The sequence below is a fragment of the Bactrocera oleae genome, chromosome 2 (genome assembly GCF_042242935.1).
Source record: "Bactrocera oleae isolate idBacOlea1 chromosome 2, idBacOlea1, whole genome shotgun sequence".
NCBI lineage: Eukaryota > Metazoa > Arthropoda > Insecta > Diptera > Tephritidae > Bactrocera > Bactrocera oleae.
In genome coordinates this window covers 94,254,152-94,277,062 of record NC_091536.1, presented here as the reverse complement: position 1 = coordinate 94,277,062, position 22,911 = coordinate 94,254,152, and the positions used below count along the sequence as shown (strand labels likewise).

The 22,911-nt window shown below is 32.9% G+C and overlaps 3 protein-coding genes and 1 pseudogene across 8 annotated transcripts in view; 2 read left to right on the top strand and 2 right to left on the bottom strand.

Moving 5' to 3' along the window:
• Positions 1–22,911, top strand: part of LOC106619634 (pickpocket protein 19) — a 61,524-nt gene that overhangs the window by 8,846 nt on the left and 29,767 nt on the right. For 3 of the 4 annotated variants that reach the window (XR_011394985.1, XM_036357076.2, XM_070106045.1), the window contains one exon: positions 12,443–13,173. Coding sequence is in view for 2 of the 4 variants with exons in the window: in XM_070106045.1 (XP_069962146.1) it covers positions 12,443–12,564 (122 nt within the window). In the remaining 2 variants the exon portion in view is untranslated. Of the gene's footprint in view, positions 1–12,442; positions 13,174–22,911 lie in introns of those variants that run through there. The other variant, XR_011394984.1, reaches the window with a different exon arrangement.
• On the bottom strand, positions 410–3,668 carry LOC138857426 (uncharacterized; annotated as a pseudogene).
• Positions 5,697–8,170, top strand: LOC138855860 (general odorant-binding protein 99a-like). The gene is made up of 3 exons (XM_070106046.1): positions 5,697–6,227; positions 6,866–7,631; positions 7,701–8,170. The coding sequence occupies exons 2-3, from the start codon at positions 7,593–7,595 to the stop codon at positions 8,106–8,108; spliced, it is 447 nt and encodes a 148-aa protein (XP_069962147.1). The 5' UTR covers positions 5,697–6,227; positions 6,866–7,592; the 3' UTR covers positions 8,109–8,170.
• Positions 14,584–22,911, bottom strand: part of LOC106619644 (myb-like protein AA) — a 46,823-nt gene continuing 38,495 nt past the window's right edge. The window contains exons 6-10 of one of the 3 annotated variants that reach the window (XM_036357066.2): positions 20,040–20,186; positions 19,724–19,808; positions 18,760–18,841; positions 17,851–18,674; positions 14,584–15,426 (exon numbers count right to left, since the gene is read on the bottom strand). In XM_036357066.2, coding sequence (XP_036212959.2) covers positions 15,048–15,426; positions 17,851–18,674; positions 18,760–18,841; positions 19,724–19,808; positions 20,040–20,186 — 1,517 coding nt within the window. In that variant the 3' untranslated portion in view covers positions 14,584–15,047. The remainder of the gene's footprint in view (positions 15,427–17,850; positions 18,675–18,759; positions 18,842–19,723; positions 19,809–20,039; positions 20,187–22,911) is intronic. The other 2 variants (XM_070106044.1, XM_036357068.2) reach the window with 2 other exon arrangements.

The following is a 22,911-nucleotide window of genomic DNA, read 5'->3' as shown; positions in this document are numbered from 1 at the left end:
TCTGAAACAAGTTAAATGATTGTAGAAACAGATAATCCTTATCTATCAAATATATATATATAAATATGTGCGACTAATTGACATGATTAAGATTGGCTTCCGCAGCCACTAATTATATTATAGTTTTCTTTATTTGACTTGTGTTAAATATATGTTATCTAAAGTGTTCAATAATAATGCTTGCACTGCGTAAGAAACGGGAAATTTGTAAATGCATACATACTTGCAATATTTCCAAAAATTGCATACTTCTGTTGTGTATTTTGCTAGGAAAAAACTGAACACACTGAAACAAATTACAAAGCTCAAGTAAAATAACAACATTTGCTACGCTGAAATTGATCTTTCAACAATAAAAGATTATAAGTAATATATATTTTTTTTCGCTCTACACATAAAGTGTGGAGCGTTCTTTATTTGTTCACTTCACAGTTATGCAAGTAAAACACTAAACAAAAATAAAAGCCATCCTATGTTATGTACTACTATTATATACTTAACTAAAACTACATAATATTTATGTTGGACGTTGGCTGCTACATATTTGTGGTTTTGTGGTAGATTCAATTGTGGAATGATGTTATCGGGCTTGTAGTGCTCGATTATGCTCATTGCCGAAATACCCAAAAAAAAAAACCCGCTACGCCGCCATAGGGAACTGTAATTATATTTTTACAATAGTGGAATAAAGTTATGAACGTATCACTTAAAAATTCTGATACTCACTGAACAAATCCACTCAAGTGGCGACTAATATAGAACAATAGGAAAAGGAAGTCGCATGCTGATAAAAGACTTGAAACTAACTCAAGTTAGCATTTAGATTGTCACTGTAAAGAAACTTTAATATAACCAATATTTCAAGTAACATTTTTAATGATTATATTACTTCGAAGTATCTAAAAAAAAAAGCTGCGTTATAGTTTATGTAGTTACAGTTGTGATTGCAGGAATAATTCATACCGCTTTTATACAAAGTCTCCTGATAGTGATTTTTGCTCGCATAATATTTAATGCAACCCGCGAAATGGTTAGGTGTTTTGCTCCGGTATAATTGCACTTGGTGCGGTCATATTTTAAGCGGCATTTCTGTAACGCCCTTGCTTTGAGGCACAGCGTTGTATTTTTCTAACCTAGAATTTCGGTGGCAACTTAAAAAAAAATAGCAGCGGCGAAACATCGTATGAATAGTAGCTATTTCTGGGTCAAATTTAAAGAGTACTAGGTGGACCATGATTATTGCCCTCAGGAGTTTGGGTATTCGGTTTCACACTGGATTTGTGGACAAATATATTTAAAAAAAATTATTTTTGAAGATTTCGGCACATTTATTAACTATATTATTCACACTAACTTTAACTAGAAATATTGTATATATATTCTTCAATAAACCATACTATTAGAATAGTCTAAAATATTTACTCTCTGTCCAAGTTTTAATAAAGCCTTCAAAAGTCCAGTTGAAATGGTTTGGCTCATATGTACGGTCCTAAACTGATCTGATCCATAAGCGGCATATTTCGCAGATTCTCAAATTTTCTCAAATACTTTTAATGTGCTAAAAGTATTGTAGTTTTAATATTTATTCATGAATTTTTTCCAAACAAAAACATCTCTCAAAAATATCCAAAATATAAATCTTTCTCTTTAATTTAATACAAAAATTTCAAAAACTCATTTTTTATACAAATTTTGATGAATGAAATTTTTAAATAGCTAGCAACCCGTCTCATAAAAAAATGTACTTCAAAGCTCTTAAACATCTTCAATTTTATTGCCATCTTTATCTTAAAAATGTTACCTCTTACATTTTTTCTAAGCAGGTGGCAACCTTCTCCAGTTAATCTCGTAATACTAAAATCAGTTCATCCTTCTTATAGCGCTCGGTATACAGATTTAATAAACAAATTACTCAAATAATTATTTAATAAAACCCATCAGTTACCTGAAGTCCTCTGGTTTCATTAATAGGAAAGAGATAAAATATGATTGAAAATTCTAATGTTGTAATTAGTTAAAACTGTAACTGTTACTCACTTAAAAAATGTATCCTTTTCCATATATCGAATAAAGACCAGCAAACCATTGCTAGATTCAATGCCAAAAGAAGTACTGAGTAAGCTCTCATTCATCTTGAAGACATAAATCAGATGTATAGCAATGACAAATACTTAGAAAATTAGTAAACATTTGAATTACCTTTTTGTCCAACATCTTGAAAGAAAAGCAGTTATTTCCATAAATCGGTGTGAGTCGAAAAACATCACAACACGGCAACTCTACGCTAAGCCAAATACATTTCTCGAACAACTTTTCACAATTATGGAAAAGCATTTTTTGTAAATCACTCCAAGTTTAGTCAGAACCTTCGGACTTTCAAACATATTCATCATACTCAGATAATACCGCGTTATCTTAATACTCACTCCCATTTACCAGATCTCTACTCATGCTTAGAAAATTTACCAGTTGTTGAGCGTAGATAAGCTTACGAAGTTGTTGATCAAATTTCTCTTCGAATATTGCAGAATAATTATTACCCAATAACTGTATTTTCATTTCGGGTACATTAGTTCAATTGATGCCGATTAGTGCCGTTTCACATTGGGATGCAAAAGAGTCTGATGTTTTTCAAATTTTCTTTTGGTGTCGCTCTGGGCATTCACACGGTCAAAAAGAGTCCAGCAACTCGAGTCTAGTTTTTCTGCATTCCTTTTCACAAAATGTTCGTAAATATTTGTGCGGTTCGACTGCGCAACACCGCGCAACACTGCGTGCTGCGTATTTCATTTGTATGTTGAGATGATGGTCACACATTTTGCTTGCAATGAATTACCATGAATATGGTAGAACAATATGCATAATACAAGTACCTACCCGCTAAATAGTTTCAAAAAAATACTAAAGACGGGAATTCCCTAATCCACAAGAATGTATTGAATATCCGCTACTAATATTTTCATGGCCAAATTTATAATAGGATTTTCCTAATCTTTAAGTGTTAAAAACTTATAATTTCTTTACTCCGTATTAAAAATTCATAATTTCTTTACTCCATAATCTATATCTTAATTTTCTCCTTATTTACAATTTGTCATAATATTTCTATTATTCTATGCATACGTATTTGCATATTACATACAAAAATAGATAACAGAACTCAAATTTGCGATCGAATTCATTTGAAACCGAGCGCTCTTGCAACCATTCAAAGGATTTGAAAGTGAAAAGGAATGCTGAAAAGGGTAGCAGCGAGCTGTTACGAACAAGAACACAAAGCGTGCCACCCGAACACGAGTGGCACGGTCCCTTCGTCTTTCCTCGTCGTCCCCTCGCCCACAATAAACTGGTATGAGACTCTTTTGCGTCCCAATGTGAAACGGCACTTAGTGAGCAAATAGATACAACAGGGAACGGTATTTTGCCAATATGCACATCGGTGCGTTCGATTGTTAATTTGTTTGCACCCGATTGTTAATGTAACGCTTCAAAGCCTTTAAAGACAATTAAGTTGTGTTCAGAACTACCGCAAAGATGGTTAAGAAATGAACTATTCTGTGGAGATTAATTCAATTTTGCTTTCATTCTTATTTGTTTTATAACATAATATGAATTTCATTATTCCGTGTTTGTGCTTTATCCGCGGTTTTAGCGCCGTTGTGCGCCATCATTGAGCTCCCGTTAAAGAATGATTACCACAATTGTAGATATGAGACACTACCGTCTGACTTGTTACCAAACTTTTATCTTAAAAGCTCCTACTACAAAAAATTACATTTGCAAATATAATTAGGTTGCATGTCAGATAGCCTGGATCCCATTTTTTGATTGTAGCTTGTCACTTTACACTGAATTGTAGCTTTCAAATGGAGGACGTGACTTATTTGTAAACGGTTCGAAGCTGAAAGAGAATTTTGGCGTTGAGTACTCTCGGCGATTTATATTTACTTTAAGATCATTACTTTAGATTACAAAAAATTCACAATCAGCGGCAGAGATTAATTGGTTAATGCTTCTACTCACAGGCTTCAGAAAATGAATGGTTAGGAAAAGTTGACTGAGGCTAAAACATGGAGCATTCAAATTAAGATTTTTAAGCTAGGATAGAAGTAAGTGTGTGGGGCAAGCTTAACTGTTAAATGTTTCGAAAGTCGTTTCGTTGACTGTTTCGTCAGTGGTTATGTATGAAACTTAAATTGTCGGAATAAAAGCGATTCATCTTTAGTTCATACTTAAGTCGATTTCAAGCACTTTCTCGGAGCTCGTTATGAACTGTTAAGCGGGTATATTAAAATAACTCCAAAAGTTATTTATCTTAGAAAGCCAATAAGAAGGTTGCTTCTTGCTTGAAGTTCTTCAGCCAAATCGGTAAGCGTTCTAACAAATGACATGAGCTCTTCCAAAAGATCCGACAGATAAAACCTAACCAAACCAAAATCGCTGAAAATCATTGGTGAGACAGTGGGATATTGTGGGATTCGAAGCAGTACCAAACTGAATAATTACGCTTTTGAAGTAACTGTAAGATTGAACTGTTCTCTCGAATCATTTTTGTCTTGTTTTTGATTTTAATTAGAGTATCGCACATAAATTTCAACCTTTTTTATTTAGTTCTAACTAAACTCTCTAATAACTCAAAATTTCTGACAGAACTTTCGCATTTAACGCTTTGCATCACTTTTCTTCATGTTTCATATAAGATTGCAAAGAAAATTGTATGCTCATCTTTCAAAATCTTAAGTTCCCCATTCACATAGCTTATATTTGTGAAACGTCTTTTGCTCTTGATATTTCCGCTTCAGAAATGCCACGAACTGACACTTTACCTGCACGTCAAGAAGTAAGTAGAAAGCTTGCAAGAGTGAAAGTGCAAGCGTGCATGCTTTGTGAAAAGCTGTCAGTGAAAGTTCAACAAGATTTCGCTTGATGTTGATTTTCACATTTAGATTTCCTCCTTCATTTTGTTGATGCATTACTTTCTCTCGGCGCTGGTGTAGGAGAATGTGAGAGAATGCGGAGAACCGTAGCAACTATATATGTATACCCACACATTTCGTGGCGGTAACATGTGTTGCATGCTGCAAGTTGGGACCACACATTAAAATGCAGATGAAGCGCAAAACTTTTTGGAAAATGCGAAATTTCAAATGAAGTAGCGTTGCATAATGCAACAGTTCGCATGTGCGTGAAGAAGAGTGTTTGGCTGTGTGTACGTGCATGAAGAATATGCAGCAGATAAGAAAACTAAAACTCAAAGGAGACATTAAAAATATATATTTAGTTTAAAGTTTTTGTAACTATATTAGGGAGATCCATAGTTTTTATCAACCAATCAAATCTGGAACTTTTCAAATGCATGACAAATAAAGTATTTGAAATATTAGTAAGGCAGAGCTGTGTTCGGGCAGAAATAAAATTTAAATGCTCTAACAAATGGTAGAAATGTAAGAAGCTTGAAATAAATTGTTATGACTGCCGAAAGTTATGTAGTTATTTGTTTTTGCGATGAAAATTTCACTAAAATGTAGCTATGCCACGCCCATAATTCATAACTCGATAAATTTTCAGTGATGCGTACATTCACTGCTAGACATTTATTTTTATTTCAGATGACAGATGATGTCCTTAAATACTAGTTTTCTTGTCTTTGCTAGAAGCTACTTATGTTATGATACCGGCTTATCGAATAACCTGTATTAAATAATAATGTGTCAATTGAAAAAATAATCTTCTCATCAATAATGCACATAAATTATATATCTATGACATACAACTCTTCAAACTCAATTAAACGAAAAGTAAATTCACAATATTTGTCTCTGTCTACTTCTGCTTCTGAAAATTCGACGTTTTTGAAGAGGAAACTGGAGCAAACAAGACAATAGACAATCTCCACATGTCTGCACAATAGCTGACAAACAACGTGGTATACCATAAGACATGTGTGCAGCTGACACAAAGACTGGCTTTAGATAATGTCTTTCAAAGATCTAAACGAAACGAAAGGAGATTGAAAAGAGAAATAAAAAATCACAGCAGATAAATAAGCGCATAAAATCTCATGTTATAGAACTCGTTGAGGGAGTGATGATGTCCTATACCTGTTCGATGTTTATTTTCAATGGCAACGACATGCAGAGCGCACACATATTCGGGCGGTTATGTATGTGTATATGTACTTGTATGAACTTGCCAAGATGTAGCATGCAGAGACCATCTCCACACAGGTAAATAAATTGGCGGTTAAACTATAATTTAGCCCAAAAAAATTAAATACTGAGAGGTGAAACAAAAACAATAGCACAGAATAAAAGCAAAAAGTATTGGGTTTCCTCTTATATAACAATGGGTACGAAAATAACAACAATAAAGAGACAGGCTAAATATAATATAATTTCAGTTGCATTCAGAATTGTTTCTTTTTTATTTTAGAATTGAAAGAGCTGCTGAAAATACTAGTATTTACAAAAAAAAGTTCAAAACGGCTTATTAGATATTTAAAACGCAAATATCAATTCATAGACAGAACTGTTATATTTTACGTTTCAAAATACCGTCTCAAATTTGGTATATCAAATTTTTTATATAAATTTAAATGATTAGTTTTGAATTTAATTGGCCTAAGAAAATATTTTTTAGTTTTTGATTTTTTTTTAAATGAGACATAAATCAATTGCTACTTTTTTTGAGTAATAATTTCACAAAATTGTATTCAAAATGTATTAAATATTTAAATTATATTTTATAGCTACTAAATTGTTCCAAACTTAATTTTCCTTCTACAATTTCAAAACATTTTTACTATTGACTCTGTTTTAATGTCCACCACTGTACATTTTTTCGGTGCATTGACTTGGAAAAAAAGGACACGTAAGGCAGGTGGGACTATGGAATGGCGGATGTGATAAGGAAGTATTTTTACACAAATAATCGATTTTCAACGCATCTCAAGTGAATTGAACCGAAAGAAGAGAGTAAAAACCTAATATTAGTAAAAAAGGTTATGTTGCGTAGAAGAATATATAAATATATACGTAAGAGTGCGTAAGAGATACGCGATTACGACAGACATATATGTACATATATGTAAAGCAGTGAAATTAATCGATTCGCAATGTTGTAGGAGTATATGTATATACCTATATGTAAAAGAGAGTCGTCTTCCTAAACCATGCACGCTTCTGACTTAAATCCAAAATCCTGCTACGCTCTGATTTAAAATATTAAGAGGTCCATGAACCTTTACATTTCCAAACATTCACACAAAACACAAAAATACAGAAGGGAAGCAATCGAGATTGCCGATAGCCAAGGATTCATTCTTTAGGCTTGAAAATTCTTTTATGTATTAGAGATGCTGCAGAAGCAGGTTAATTTCAAAACAAACAAAAGGAAATGAAATGCAATCACTTTATACCCATCATTTGTTCTTTTTATTCTACTAAGGCAAGCAATAACTGTGCTGCAATCGATTATAAAAGAACGTCGAGCGATGAAGAAATTATTCAGTCTTTCACAGTACGTGTCAGTAAAGAGTGGCACACAGAAACAAATTATTTTTTACCTTTACCAAATAACTAAATTCATACAAAATGAAAGGCGTCATTGTATTCTGTTTATTTGTTGCTTTGGTAAGTATTCTTTAAATTTTTACATTTTTGCCGCAAGGAATAATTGAAAACAAAATATCGCTTCTACAGACCTCAGCCGAGTATGTGGTGAAAACCGAGGAGAACTTGCTGCAATTCCGCCGTGAATGCGTCAACGAACTGAAAGTGCCCGAAGAGCACATACAACAATTTGGCAAATGGCAATTCCCCAACGACTCCGTCACACAGTGCTATTTGAAATGTGTTTTTGAAAAATTTGGATTTTTCGATGGTTTAACCGGTTTCAACGTTGAGCACATTCACCAGCAGTTACAGGGTGCCGAAGTGGCACCACCCGGCGATGCTGATCATGACGACGTTGTCCACGACAAAATCGCGGCGTGTGTCGACAATAATGAACAAGGTTCGAACGCTTGTGAGTGGGCCTATCGTGGTGGCGTCTGCTTCATTAAGGAGAATTTACGATTGGTGAAGCACAGCGTTAAGCCGCAAGCTTAATTTGCTATTATCTTAGGACTAACATATTTTATAAAATTTAATAAAAAAAATCTAAAAAAATATTTTTTGCCTTTTTCCTATGTATCCGATACATTGAATTATCTTCCTTTGTCAGGCAATGTCAAGCCTTAGACGAAAGTTCTGATATGAGAAAACTTCTTTTGAATCTTTCGGGTATTTGAAGGTGAGTGGAACCTTACAGATTGCTACAGTTAAGTTGTGTAACGACCAGTTACAAAAAGTTTCACCCATATTTACTTATATTCTTTTATTCGATTCAAGCTAATTAAGGATCACTTTTGTGATCCATTTCTTATTTTTCATGCAATATAAATGAAATTATTTGCTCCAAAACGTGGCTCATGCCAAACAAAGATTTTATAATTTTTTAACACCAGACGAAATCATCAACCTTTCCACTTAAAAACATTGACATCAATTCAAGTCCTAGTCATCAAGAAAATATTTATTTTTAACCAAGAGGGAAGCAATTAGTCGTAATAAGTTCTTTATTATGAACATTTCAAAAATCTTTGTCAAATGTACACAAGCTTCGCTTTCAATGACAAAATTGCAGCGAAAGGTTCTTAGCCCATCTGTCTTCTACTCAATTTGTTGTTGCCAACATAATTTCATGTTGTTGCCCTTCAGCTTTGCATTATGCTAACAATGCTCGAACGAAAGCTACGTAAAAACTATCGTTAAGCGTGTAGTTGATGCAGAGTTCGGCGACTTGTTGGCGCGCCATTGTTTCTCCCCGTCACCCACACTCATTTGCTTACCTTCATTATTTCGCGCGCAATTCCATTCATTATTTTGTTGCGTTTTATTGCTTTGGATTAATCTTGCGTTCCAAATGTTTTAAGCGTGAATACAGCGAAGTTCAAATAGTCATTTCAGCTGCCACATTTCAGATGATTTTCTGCATTTCTCTCTCACTATTTAATCTCGTTGCTTTGTAGTGGATCGGTGGAGGTCAGTTGCTTGTGTTGCAACATTTATTCTTCCCTAAGTTTACTAACCACTGTTGGAAGTTGAAATATCATTATAATAAAGTGCTACGGTGAAAGCTCTTCAAAATATGCAAGAAATTTGTGAAAGCTGCAAATATATTAGAGGGGAAGAGCATATCGTTTAGATTCTTAAAATATTGCTATGTCAGCATTTTAAAGTACATTTGACGCTGCTGCACTGAATTGTTATCTAAATACTTTCGATATTCGTATTGCAGAAGGGGAAATGGATTAATATTATCTTTTTGCCAAATAATCCCAGTCGCTCTATTAAACTGTAATCCTATGTGGCACAAAAAGTTTAAAAAGTTACAATTTGAAATTCTAGTTTATTGTCGTTTGCAAAGCACTTAAACGCTTGATGCAATCTTCGAAATATTTCTTATACTAAAAATTCGGCACATCGATCAAGAAAAACCGCAAGCAAACCGAGTCATATTTGGCGAGTTTTGTTAAAAAAATCGCGGTTAATGACGACATTGTATGTCGTTGCATTATTGTAGTGCAACATTTGTTCACTGTCCATGAGTTGTTAACTCACATATATCGTTCAGGCCCAATTGATGGATTATAATGTCTTAAACGGAAGCAAGTAATTTTCTCTGTCACCTGTCTGTTAATAATTTACAGTTATCATATAATAATATATATTTAATAAATTTCATTAAAATATTTTCATATAATTCTTTGCACCTGAATGTCATCGTGAGTCATCACGACCATGCCATACATACATCGCAACTGTTAGAGTATCGTTGCCGAAACGCTTCCCTACAAGCATAGCTATTTTTTTTTAACGTTTTTAATACTAAACCTCTCCAAGGTTCAAACTTTTCGTCCACATTATGATTTCTCTAGCAGCGTAGTATAGTCCATATACTCTAAAAATCAAACCGAGGAGCGATAACGAACGGATACATTCAATTGCTAAATCAGTTGGGTATCGAAACAAGAAGAAAATATATAATTTCTCTCGCGATTTTAATGAATTGGGCACTGTTACACATAGACCGATATTTATGATATCATAGGCGAACAGAATTAGAGAAATTATTATATTATTTATATGGGTACTAGAGGAGCTACTGAACCAGATAAACATCGGACTATTTGTCGCCGGAAAAGGCAGTTCCCTTTGTTTAATTGTTATATCTCAAAAATTTACCGATATGTTCAGTAACCGAAGGCCAAATTATATATAATGTTTCAAAAAATTTTGAAAATTGAACTACCCAAATACGCGAAATTTCAATTTTTAAAATTCCTTTTCTTTTCTGAACACACCTCGTAGATGGTGACGTTATTATCTCATTGATGCGATTCGATTTGATCAGTTTCTTATAGTAGGCTCACGCAGCTTGTAAATCCCATAGAAAACAAGAAAAAAACGTTAACTTCAGCTGCAGCGAAAATATAGTACCCCTGACAGGTGTATTTTTATAGCATAGAAGGGTATATAAAGATATTTATATTGATTTTGATCGTTTAGTTTAAATGGCAGCTTTAAGCTATAGTGTCCGATCTGAATAATATGTTAACTTTCTTTAGGAAACCCTTGTCAAATTTAAAAGCTTTCCATACAAGGACTTGAGTTTGATCAGTCAGTTTGTATAGCAGCCATATGCTATAGTTGTCCAATATCAGCGGTTCCAACAATTGACAAATGACAGCTTCTTGATGGAAAAACGACGTATGCAAAATTTCAGATCGATAACTCAAAAACCGTGGAACTATTTCACGTATATAGAGACTGACAGACAGAAGGACATGACATATATATATTTTATAAGGTAAAAGGTCGTTTGCATTTGAGTGTTACAAACATCGTGGCAAACTTGATTAATTTGCAGGGTTTATGGTAAAAATCAATATTAAATGAAATTGCTTTATAGTGGTATTTATAGTTTCAAATATACATATATATATACAGATATTAGGCGCATTCAAGCATTGTTTCGCTGCAAATTCATATTATTGAATATGAAGTGCAATCAGCGTGAGTTCTGAAAGTTTGACAGTGAACATGAAATTGTTACCAATTCCGAGCCCTGCAAATAATGTACTCTAAAACTTAGCACCAGCCGCGTCTTACACACACACCTGCGCAGGCAATTCCAGGTGTCCAACAACAGCACTCACTTTGTTCACATAAATACTCGAAGCTCGGTGCATTGCTCTTTTTCACACGAAAAGTGGCGCCTGTAAATAAAATTATGTGGGCGTGGCAATGGACCATGTTGCACTGTCAAGCGTATTGCCACCACTGTGAAAGCTGTTCCATTGTTGCATGCAATGTTGTACAAGTTATACAAGTTTTAATCTTATTTAACTTGTTGTACATAAATTTAATATGTGTGAATGGATTTTTATGGCATGGTGGTATTTTCGCGCCAAAACCCATTCATGTTCGGCCATTGGAGCTGCGGCAAGCGCACAATGGAAACGGACAAAAGACAGCGATGCACACGCGATATAAATATACTATGTGCATGGTTATGTATATGTCAGAAATGCAGAAAATTGCTGTAATGAAAATGGAAAAGTACGGTGAACAAGAAAGGGTACGTGTTTGTCTCCTCGTTTCTTTCTCTCTGTATGATTGCAATAGAGATTTTCATTAATGCCTATGTGGGAATTCTCAGTAGAAGAAAATGCTGGAATATATTTTTATAGTATACTCGTACTATTGTAAATTATTGCACAGAATATAATAGTTTTATTTACCGAGGCGTTATTTGTAACGATGTAAAATCATGAGAATAAGATGAAGTAAATATTGTTGATCTCTTTTTCTCTGTCCGTTCGTGGCGCCGTTCACTGTTAGGTGAATAAATAAATCATAACAACTACTCTAACCAACTAAACCAAGCTTGGTACATACCTATTCCTTAACGATCTTATTTTACAATTTAAAAGGCGAAATCTGACTATAACCACGCCTATTTCCCATATGACAACATCTTGAGTTAATTCCCTTTACATTAAATAAATCAAACATCAATGAAGATATCGAAAAAAAACTTGGCAAAAATACTGGCTGTACTTTAAAATCCAATAATCGAAATCAGACTATACCTTTTTAATCCCCCACATACTGAATACGAGGACGCCAATGTCTATGGTTAGGGTTAGTGGAACCAACCACCCATATTGAAAATAGTTGGTACAGGGTTAATTTAGAAATATATTGTGTTCAGTATTGTAGTGCCATTATGTGATTTAAAACATTGTTGTAAAATAATTTATTTTTATCAAAAATTAAAAATAAAAAATTAAAAAATAATAAAATCTAATTTAGACTCTTCATTAATTGAATTTCAGCCAAACATGCGGAGCTCTCCATAATCATTCAACGTCATCGACTAAAATATCAGATAGGAAAATATTTGCAAAAGATGTTAAACCCAAATGTATATTACAATAAAACTGATTTGGCTATTTAGACGGGCATTTTGGACGAGAAGAGATTACCGATATGATTTTCAATGATTGATCCGTCACGTCAGTGGTCGCTGCAGTAGGAATGAGGGTAAAAAAAACTGTATCTTATAGTTAATTTCATCCACATATAGTCGTGAACACAAAATTTCTCTGGTGAACCGATGTCTGTGCATACAGTAGTTACTTACTAGAAAAATAGTTACCGGTGAACGAAAATATAGGGTCTAAGAAAAGATAGGGTCTAAGAAAAGATAGGGTCTAAGACAATGGAATCTTTTTGAAAGATGTAAAATGTGGCACTTTTCTTAAGGGATTATTGTTACTTTAGAGGGTAATATGTTAAATACACTGGAATCAACATCCATAAATTTAAATAATGGATATAATTCTCATATACGCATATTTAAAATTTTTGTCTCAATTGAAAGATGTACGTTCAAGACTATTTCTGGCTCAAGCTCCAACCGACTAAAGATCAAATTTAGTTCAAAAGATGTTTCGTTAAGTTTTATATTATTTATTAATTCAAATTAAATATTTTAAATATTTTGTAAAAACAATAACTCTCTATGGAAATTCAATTAATTTAAAAAATATTAAATTAAAAGAAAATAAGGATATTAATATAATAATATTTGTTTTGTTATTTATAACTAAAGTATGTTGCATGAAAGACTAATTTCTTAAATATAAAAATAACAACCAAGTTTTCGTTTTTAATTTATTCAAAATTCTCTGTGTAAGTATGTAACAAATCCATTAAAAATATGCAGTTTTCCAGAAACAAATCATAAATTTTTTATTTAACTTACAACTTAAACCTTAAAACGGAAAATAAATACCCAAGGCAATTTATAAGAAAAGTTGAAAAGGAAGAAATAATTGATATAAGAAAATTAAACAAATTTATCACACTGATCACATGCGTCACACACACACACACAGTCTCCACAACAAGTTACGCAAGCAACGCACGAAATCGCAAAAATCAAAATCACAAATTTCTCTCATTCAGCGTCGCCTGCTACCAGGCAACCAGCAGCGTACAGCAGGCAGTGCAAGAAATTTTTATTTGCCCCATATGTGTCGTGACCGCGACAAATTCACCGTGTGTTGCATTAGCAAAAGGCGCAAGAGGTGCGTGTCTTTGCTAAATGCGAATACATCATATCCAATTATAGCAGCTATTTATTTATATAATACAGATTTTAATTAATTAAAAAAATTGATTTGAGTAAAATATTTATAACTCAGAAGTGATTTTATAAGACTGGCAGAGTTTGTAAGCAGATTAATGGCTTACATTTGCAATTTTTATTTTTACATTCGGCACAGCGCTTAATGACAATAGCGCCCTCTGTGTGCGGGTAGTAAAACACTTAAGTTGCTGTCACTTGAGTGAAAGAGCCTGTAGGATATCAGAAACCTTTGTAACCAACTAAACAGTTTTGATGCTTCTTGGTACTCACAAACACAATATAGAAATGTTTTTTTTTTAACTCAAAAATAAAATATTTATTATATTGTTTATATTGTAATGGCACTTAAAATATCTTATTTTGAATATTGTAATTTGTATTCTACGCTCTAGCTTATACAAATATATATGCATGTAAAGAGTATATAATGATATCATATCATATTATATGTTAAAAATATTGATATATAATTTTTTTCAAATTGTTTTTGCATCATGTACTTTGTTACGTAATTTAGTTTTAGATTTTCTTAATTAAATTTTTTTCATCTTTTTCCATAAATTTTAAATCATTTTTGAGGAAAATTTATAATATTTATGCATTATTTGTATATTTATAAAAATATATATACATTTTTTTTTACCACATACAAACATACACTTTTAACAGTTACACAAAATGATCAGCAAAAGCACATAATTTCCAGCGAATTTCAAATCTTTGCTTGTATGTTTGTAAATAAAAATCATGACGGATTTTTAAAAATGCATATACACTTTACTTGACCTTAGAATCTACAATAAAATATTAATTTTAGTAACAAACTACTTGGGTAAATACAATCTGCAGTTATGTAATAATTATTATGCACGATTTTCCAAATGCAAAAAGAAAATAAAAAATAAAGCACAAACTACACATACATACGTATACATATGGACGAATTACACACTAACACGTACACAAAAAATGCAAATGCGAATGCGTTAACGAGTGTTAATAACAATTATAAGTATACTTATTTTTCAAAAAAAAATTCAAAAAACTATGACGTTATGGACGTTCGTGAGTGAAGTCGTCAAAACTTCGTATGTATTCGAGTGTGTTTCGTAAAATAATTTTCGAGTTTCGTTCATTGTCGGCATTCACCTCCGACGCCTCCTCCCCGCTCGCGCACACTGGCAATGGTGTGTGTGCAGGCGTGCGCATTGGTATGTGGCATGCCGCCGCTGCTGTAGTCAGAAATGCGTGACACGCACACGTCGCTTGGTGGCCGTCAGCTAAAACTATAAGTCCGTTATGGGTCCAGCAACGCTCAATTTGGTTGGCGATTGTCCAACACAACCGATGCTGCTGCTCGCCGAGGCGATTGTATGTGCTTTATGTTGCTTTTGATGTGGCATGATCACCGCTGCCGATGTTGGTGACATTGTTGATGAGTGTGCTGATGGTAATGCGGTTGTTGAATTGTTGGTGGTGCAGGGGTTAATGTTATAAGTGTAGCCACCAACGATAGGATTTGCAACAATACCATTACCAGTACTACCTGTACCGTTAGTTAGATTATATGCAACACTTGCGTTGGGATAATGGGATGCAATGTTGTTGGTCGCATTGTTGGCTTTGTTGAAATTTAAACGTAGTGTTTTTACCATATTCTCAAGCCTAAAATGAGAGAGTCAGTAAGAGCATATGGAAAAAATACAAGTGAAGTTAGAAACGTACAAACGAAATTGGTTAAAGTACTTTATAAATGTAAATGTTATTACTACTTGGTATTATATATATATACCATATATGTATTTATATATACTATTTGAATGCGAGTGAACAATAAGCTGACAAAATGTATATATATATATATATGTATGTGCAAGTGCAATGAGTATGGGCGTTTTTAAGTGTGTGCCTTGCACCCATGCGATGGAATGCTTTGTGTTTTTGTTAGTGTCGCTAACCATTTCATTCCAAGTGTTTGTGTTTTAGTTTTTTAGTGTTAGTTTATTTGCCATCTCACTTATAATAAATTGTAGCTTAAAACTAATTTGTTCATATAACGCATGCAGCTACTCTCTTAATAGAATTCAATTAATTAATAAAAATAAATGAAAAATATATAAATGTGGAAATAATAAACTAAATAAGGCACAATATTTTTTACATGCAAGCTTAATAATTTTGCTAATAAACATATGTCTGTAAATATATATTTTTTTATACTTATACAAATTAGTAATTAAAATAATAAATAATTTTGGAATTGTGGCCTATTACATTTTTCTAATTTTTTTTAAATTTAACCTCTTTGTAACGTAATAATACAAAGTAAAGCTGAAAAAAAATGTTGCAAATAACGTTGAAAAACAATTTCAAAATATTAATAAATAATATAATTATTTTCTAATAAAGATTCATTTTTAAACATTTGATATTATTTTGAGGTTTAAAATGATCGCTTTACTTTTACTAAAAATCACAAACTGAAAATTAAAATTAAGATATCGTGCGAACATATTATCTTTAATATGTGTCCGGTTGAAGTATGACAAACAATCTAGCGAAAAATTTTTAAAAATGTTTTAATTTTTTTTGTGCATTTCTCAATAGTCTCTACCTTTAAAAATACCTTACTAAAATTTTAAAATAACATTTCTAATATTTTTTGAGTTGCAGGCTTTTTAAATGTAGCCGCTCAGTTTGAACAACTCTGTTAGCTTAGCTTTAAACGCGTTTTTCTTGCAACTATCTTTTTTATATGAAAATCGAATTTTGGCAGGAAAAAGCGTCCAAGATCTTGGGTAAAATTTAACTTTTCTTATAAACGCCGCCATTTTGTAATTTTTTTTCGGCTGTAGGTGATTGTTCAGAGAATATCTTCTAATAGCGAATTTTTATTTTTAGATTTCATCCACGGAGCAGTTCAGAATCGCTGCTGCAGTGGAGGACATGTTCTTTAGCGCCGTCGGAGATCGCATGTATCAATTATTTTTTTTTTTAAATTTTATGAATATTCTTAAAAGAAATATGAACACATCTTAAAAATGTTAAAACAATTTTTTTTAATACCCAAAAATCACCTATTTTAGGCTGTCACACTAGGTGTGCATCTTAATAAAGTCGAAAAGAATTTCAGATTTTACGAAACAAAATTGATAAAGAGATATATACAAAAGCTTTTTCAAAAAAATCTTACTAAAAATAATTTTTAGCTAGTTGTCATGTAATGAAATTTCAAATATTTATGGTAAACTCACAATATACTATCGCTTTAATCATAGATTTGGTTAGGTCCATAACCCAAAGAGTGACAGTGGCGTACTCTACTCGTTGTTATCAGTCCGCTCTCAAAACCAATAATTATCTGCTTGCAACCAATAACTAGGTAAGTGGGCAAATTGGGATGGGCAAACCGATTCGAACAACAAAAAATATTTTAACAATTTAACACAATCAATATTTGCTTTAAATATCAATTTTGTTTGGCCCAATGAGGAAAAATAAGAATAACTATAATCACTGCGTAAATAACGAAAAAAACTCAATATAAGTGCCGTCTTTACATACATACGAGTAATTAGGTATAAAAAAACTAGCGATTCACAAATATTCGCTGAGAGATTTTTTTACAAATGTTGATAATTATTGTCAAAACGTATATTGGTTGACAAGAAAAAAATTTAATACAACCGATTTGGCTCAACTCTCGTTATGTACGAGTATTTGATGTTACAAATTATAATAATTACAATAACACAATAAATGTGTAGTAATGGATATCTCAATTATTTTTATTTTTAATTTGTTGGTAATGTTTTTTGTTTTTTTGTTTTTTGCTTAAGTTTACCTAATTTAATTTTTTCTTGTCAACCAAAGGCTTAAAAAGAAAATATTGTAAACACTGGCTTCATTACCATACAGCATGTTGAATGCAACAAGCGCACAACAACTAGTTATATATAATAATGTAAAGTAATAATCAAAACATAAAATACTATTTAACATTAAAGCGTAAACTAAAAAAGAAGAAGAAAAAATCATATTTGTGCCGCACAACATTTCACTAAAGTGTATGCAAGCAATTAAACCCACGCAATGACACGATTATCGGCCTCCTTACGCGCTGCCACCGCATCCTGCAACTCCTGCTGCAGCTCCTGTGTCGATAGTTTGCTATCATCGTCCGCTTCATTGCCGGCATCCTCATCAGCGTGTGCAGCAATGCCTGCAGTGGCACTCACTTCCTCGTGACATTCACCGTTACGCTTCGAGCCATCGATCTGGGGCACTTTTCTGCCCTTCTTTTTGCGTAGTTTCACCCCATCTTCCTCGACCGTTGTTGATATCAGCGCAAAATTGGGCGGCGACATCAGCTGTTGACCGCTGACCATTGCAGCGTTACCGTTAGGCAAAGGTGTTACTGTACAAATGCCTACGCCACTGGCACCACTGCTGCCACTATTACGCACAGCAGCACCGGTGCCAACACCACCACCACCACAACTACCTGTTCCCACGCTACCGCCACCATCCGAGCTGGAGAACGAGCTGCGCAACTCTGTAGTGCGTCTATCACTTACGGTCACCATGTCCGCAGCGGTGGCACGTTGCGTGGCCGCCTCGACAATATGCAAGCGCTCGTCCTGCTCATCCACGGTGAGCGCAACGGTCGGCGGTTGATGGTGTATGGTGCCGTAATGCAGATTCATCGATTGTGAGCGTCGTGCCGGCGCTGTTGGAAAGGATTTTCGTTGAGTACGCAACGTTTCATTCTCGTAGATGATGTCGGGTTGCGTTGCGTTGCGTTGATTAAAGAGATTGGTCAGCATTTGACGCATATACTTGTTCTCCGCCTCGAGGTGTGTAATGCGCTTGTTGGACTCTTTTCGGTCGGCGCGCAGGTGATGGACTTGAGACTAAATGGAGAGTGGACGGAAGAGGCATATGACAGTTGAGATTAGAGTGAACAGGAATAAGAGATGGTATGTATTTTTAACCAACCTTTAGCTCTTCAATGTCGCGCATCATGCGCAAGTTGCTCTCATTAAACGACCATTGGCGCTCTTCGACCATCGCTTTTACCCTGAAATATAATAACGGGTGTTACTTTATTTTGAAATCTGTTTGGCTTTTTTGTAATAAAAAAAAATTATTCAAAACTTAAATAAGATTTTCAATAACTTATTAAAATATAATTAATTTTGAGGTTATGTTCGAAAAATTTAGTCTCTTAAATGCAAATTTATATAATCTACTCTTTTCATGTGTATTTTGATTTAAAATTTTCGCTCTCTTCGATCTAAACCCAGCTATTAAGATTTAAACTAGAATCTCTCGATAAAAGCTAATCTATGTCTGAAAATAAAAAAAATTATAACTCTATTATCATATTTCCTCTTTTGGTGCCAGCTCAGTTCCATATATGCTTAGCTCCATTAAGATATCTTACTTATAATCTAACATATATTTTAAATGTCTGGCGAACAGACCAGAATCGTGGTACTCGTTATTTCTACGCCAATCTTCCCGATCCTATACGAGTATCATCCCTTTTCGGCCCGAAAGACCATTTAATATAATATTCTCAGTTATATTTATTGAATAGAAGATATAACTGATTTCAATCCTGGAAGAAACTACGAGGGATGGAATACGTAATAATACTTTTTATGTATATTTATTGTTATTCGTTAATTCATATTCAAAATGGGAATGTCAAAAAGCAAATTAGTTCTAAAGTTAAACCATTATTATAGGCATATATAAGGCAATTTAATAGAGATCGGTCAAAGAACTTATGAGATGTGGAATGCCGTTTAAAAATGAAGTCACGTCCATAGTCTTTTCTTTTTATTTATCTAGAGACCTAATATATCATCCCGAATAATAAATACTGTTTTGATCGGCGTTTCATTAGAACGTTATTGAACTTTTAGTAGTACAATAAATATCCTTTTTCACTTACCGATTTAATAGCGCATCTTCGCGCACACGTGCGGCCTCTTTCACCTCACGAACAACGTCGGTCATCATACCTGGGGTGTATGCGCCTAGAAATATGCAGCATTGTGGGAATTTGAAAAAAGTACACACCAAATTGTTATATCAAAATACTGGTGTGTTGCTGGCGTTATAATACGAAAAACAAACCAAGTTTTACAAGAAAAACGAAACGAAATTTCAAAATACTCGTACTCAAATAGAAAAGCCAAAACAAAAATTTATTTTTGAAATATAATTTTCAATACAAATAATAATTAACATTACATTGGACAACATACCTGAATGATAAGTTGGCGCTGGACTTTGCATACCACCAAATCCACCGCCAAATACCATGGGCTGACTGTGCGTACTCAATCCACTCAAGCTATCTCTACGGTGTCTCAAACCCCAATTGGGTGCGTGCTTTAAAGCTTCAATATCAACTAAAGAGTTTGTTTTTTGGATTTTTCGAATTTTTTTGATATTTGATTTTTTTTATTTTCAAGAGCGTGTCGAAAGAGAGGGGAAAAGAGTAAGAAAAGAACAAAAGAGGAAGACATAGAAACAAATAAAAAATTAAGATACAGAACAGAAAATAAATAAAAAATACACTTACAACAATAAATACATAAGAGACTACTAAATTACAATACTAAATGACAATTATCTACAAATACAAATAGAGTCACGTTGACGCTAGAAGGGGCGTAAATAGAGATAGCATATTTTTGCAATTTCAAGCAGCGCGTAAACGCTATGTAAATTTGTATTTAATTGATAATTAAGCTCAAAACAAATATTTATGTGCAGTTGCACGCTTATGAATACTTAAATACTGCTTAGCAAAACTAATGAGCTGTGAAAGTGCGGATGCCCCATACATACATATGCATATATGTATATTAGGGTGGAGCAAAACAAGAACAATTTTTTTTTTTTTGCTTGGTCTGAGGTTCAAATTTTTAGATTATAAAAAAAGAAAATTTTTGGACAAAAATAATTTTTATAGCATCTAGAGGGCCGCCTCTCAGCTTTAAAGTAAAATTTCGAGTTAAAATTTTTATTTCCTAAAAAATGTTTGACAAGTGTTCTAGAACCTGTGGAGAGTCCTCTTTCTGGCCAATTAAAAGTTATCAACCTAAAAAAATTTTTTGTGGTCATTATTGGAGTTTTAAAAAAAGTCTTTAACGACAACATGCATTCCTTAATGGTTAAAATAAATTTCGAGTCAAAAACCGTCTCTTTCGGTAATTTTTTTATAAATGTAAAGAGCTTAAACCAAAAATAATTTTTTCTTGTCCAAAAAAAATTTTAACTCTAAATTTACATTAAAACTGAATGGGCCGTCTCTAGATGTAAAAAAAAAAATTGTTTTTTTGTCCAAAAATTTTCTTTTTTATAATCTATAGTTTTTACCCTCAGGCTAAGCAAAAAAGAAAAATGTTTTTTCGCTCCACTCTAATATTTATATATGTATGTATGAGTATGTATACACAAGGTGGTATAAAAAGTGAGTAAATATTGCATTTTTAAATTATCTTTGCTGCCATGAAATAAAGAAGCCTTAATGTAAGTCTAAGATCATAAAAGAAAATTGCAAAACGAGATAAGAGACAAGAGTTCAATTGTAACAAATCTTCTTCAGTTTATTCAAACAAATTTTAGTCCTATTAATAATTAATAAGTAACTATTATTTGAGATTAACTATAATTTCATTTAAATTGTTACTAATCTTATTTATTACAAAGGACTATATTTAAATATGTTGTTCTTTAGCTAAACAACTTCTGTACAATTATTATTTTTGTAATATTGAACCATACTGTTATAGGGTAGGTGATCCTGCTATCAGCTATAATGGCTACTATGTCTGTAATAGTCTGCTAAATATGCATATTAATACTTAAAAGCTGCTTCTAACCTTAACAACCCTTCGTTTTTCGACTTTTGTAAAGCCCACATTTGTAAGATCATTACCCTGACCTGAACATGCAACAATTTCGTCTACCCATAAACTTTTTTTATACGCTGAACAGGGAATATTAAGTTTGCCACGAAGTCTGTCTGACTGTCTGTATATATGCGAACTAGTCCCTCAGTTTTTGAGATATCGATCTGATATTTTGCCGATATCGGACTACTAACTAGCTGCCATACAAAGTGATGGTTCAAATTCAAGTTTTTGTTTTTATTTCAAATAAGTTTTCAGTTACAAACTTCTAGAATGTAACCGCTTAGTTAAATCAGCTCTATTTTTGAGATCATTTTTTCGACCGTAGATCATTGTACTGACAGTATCTTCTAGTAGAGAACTTTTTTTTATGTTTCGTATATGGATAAAGTCGGAATCACTGCAGTAGTGGATGACCATGTTTGGCGTCGTCGGAAATTACATGTAGCTCGAAAAATATTTCATTTTTTTCTTCAAATATATTACTGTGTATTTTTAAAATATATATAAATATACCCTCAAAATGTAAAATTAGTAATATATATATATTTTTTTCAATTCACAAATATTGCATTGTTTAGGTTGTCACACTAAGTGTGCTCCCTGAAATCCTAAGCGAAGTTCCAAATTTTCTCGTCGTTTTCTGAAAATCTCTTTATCGAAAATGTGTACATAAGTTTATACGAGTAAGAACTCTTCAGCCAAAGCACAACTAGACTTACTTAGTATTTCAAGGAAAGCTGTTTCGTTTCTAAGTAATTTTACTCAACTCATTCAATTACTATACTATCGGAATTCAATAAATATGTATACATATGTATGTATATATATACATGTATGTATACATGTATACATACATATATTATATAAGTATATTTATTCAGAAGTGCGGAGCAAATAAAAGTGGCAAGCCTACAATGACATTATTGAAAGCATTCATTAAATTGAAGGAGAAAACCTACTAAATTAGTTCTGAGCAATTAACTAAGTATAATTAGCGGCTCACAAGGTAATACCCACAAATAAAAAAGTTATAATAAATTATTAAAAATTATGCGCATACATACATTCAAGTACATATAACACATAAAATTAAGAAACTCACTATAAGTAAAGCTAAATTCAACGTGTGTGTTTTTGCTAATACATAATAAATAACAATGTATATATATATATAAGTATATAGTATTACACCTCTATTTCTCCTTGTTGCATA

Bases quoted from the DNA above. Each gene is read 5' to 3' on its own strand.
- LOC138855860 (XM_070106046.1), top strand. From the start codon at position 7,593: ATGAAAGGCGTCATTGTATTCTGTTTATTTGTTGCTTTG. The intron at 7,632-7,700 runs GTAAGTATTCTT...TCGCTTCTACAG, and splicing joins TCTGTTTATTTGTTGCTTTG to ACCTCAGCCGAGTATGTGGT.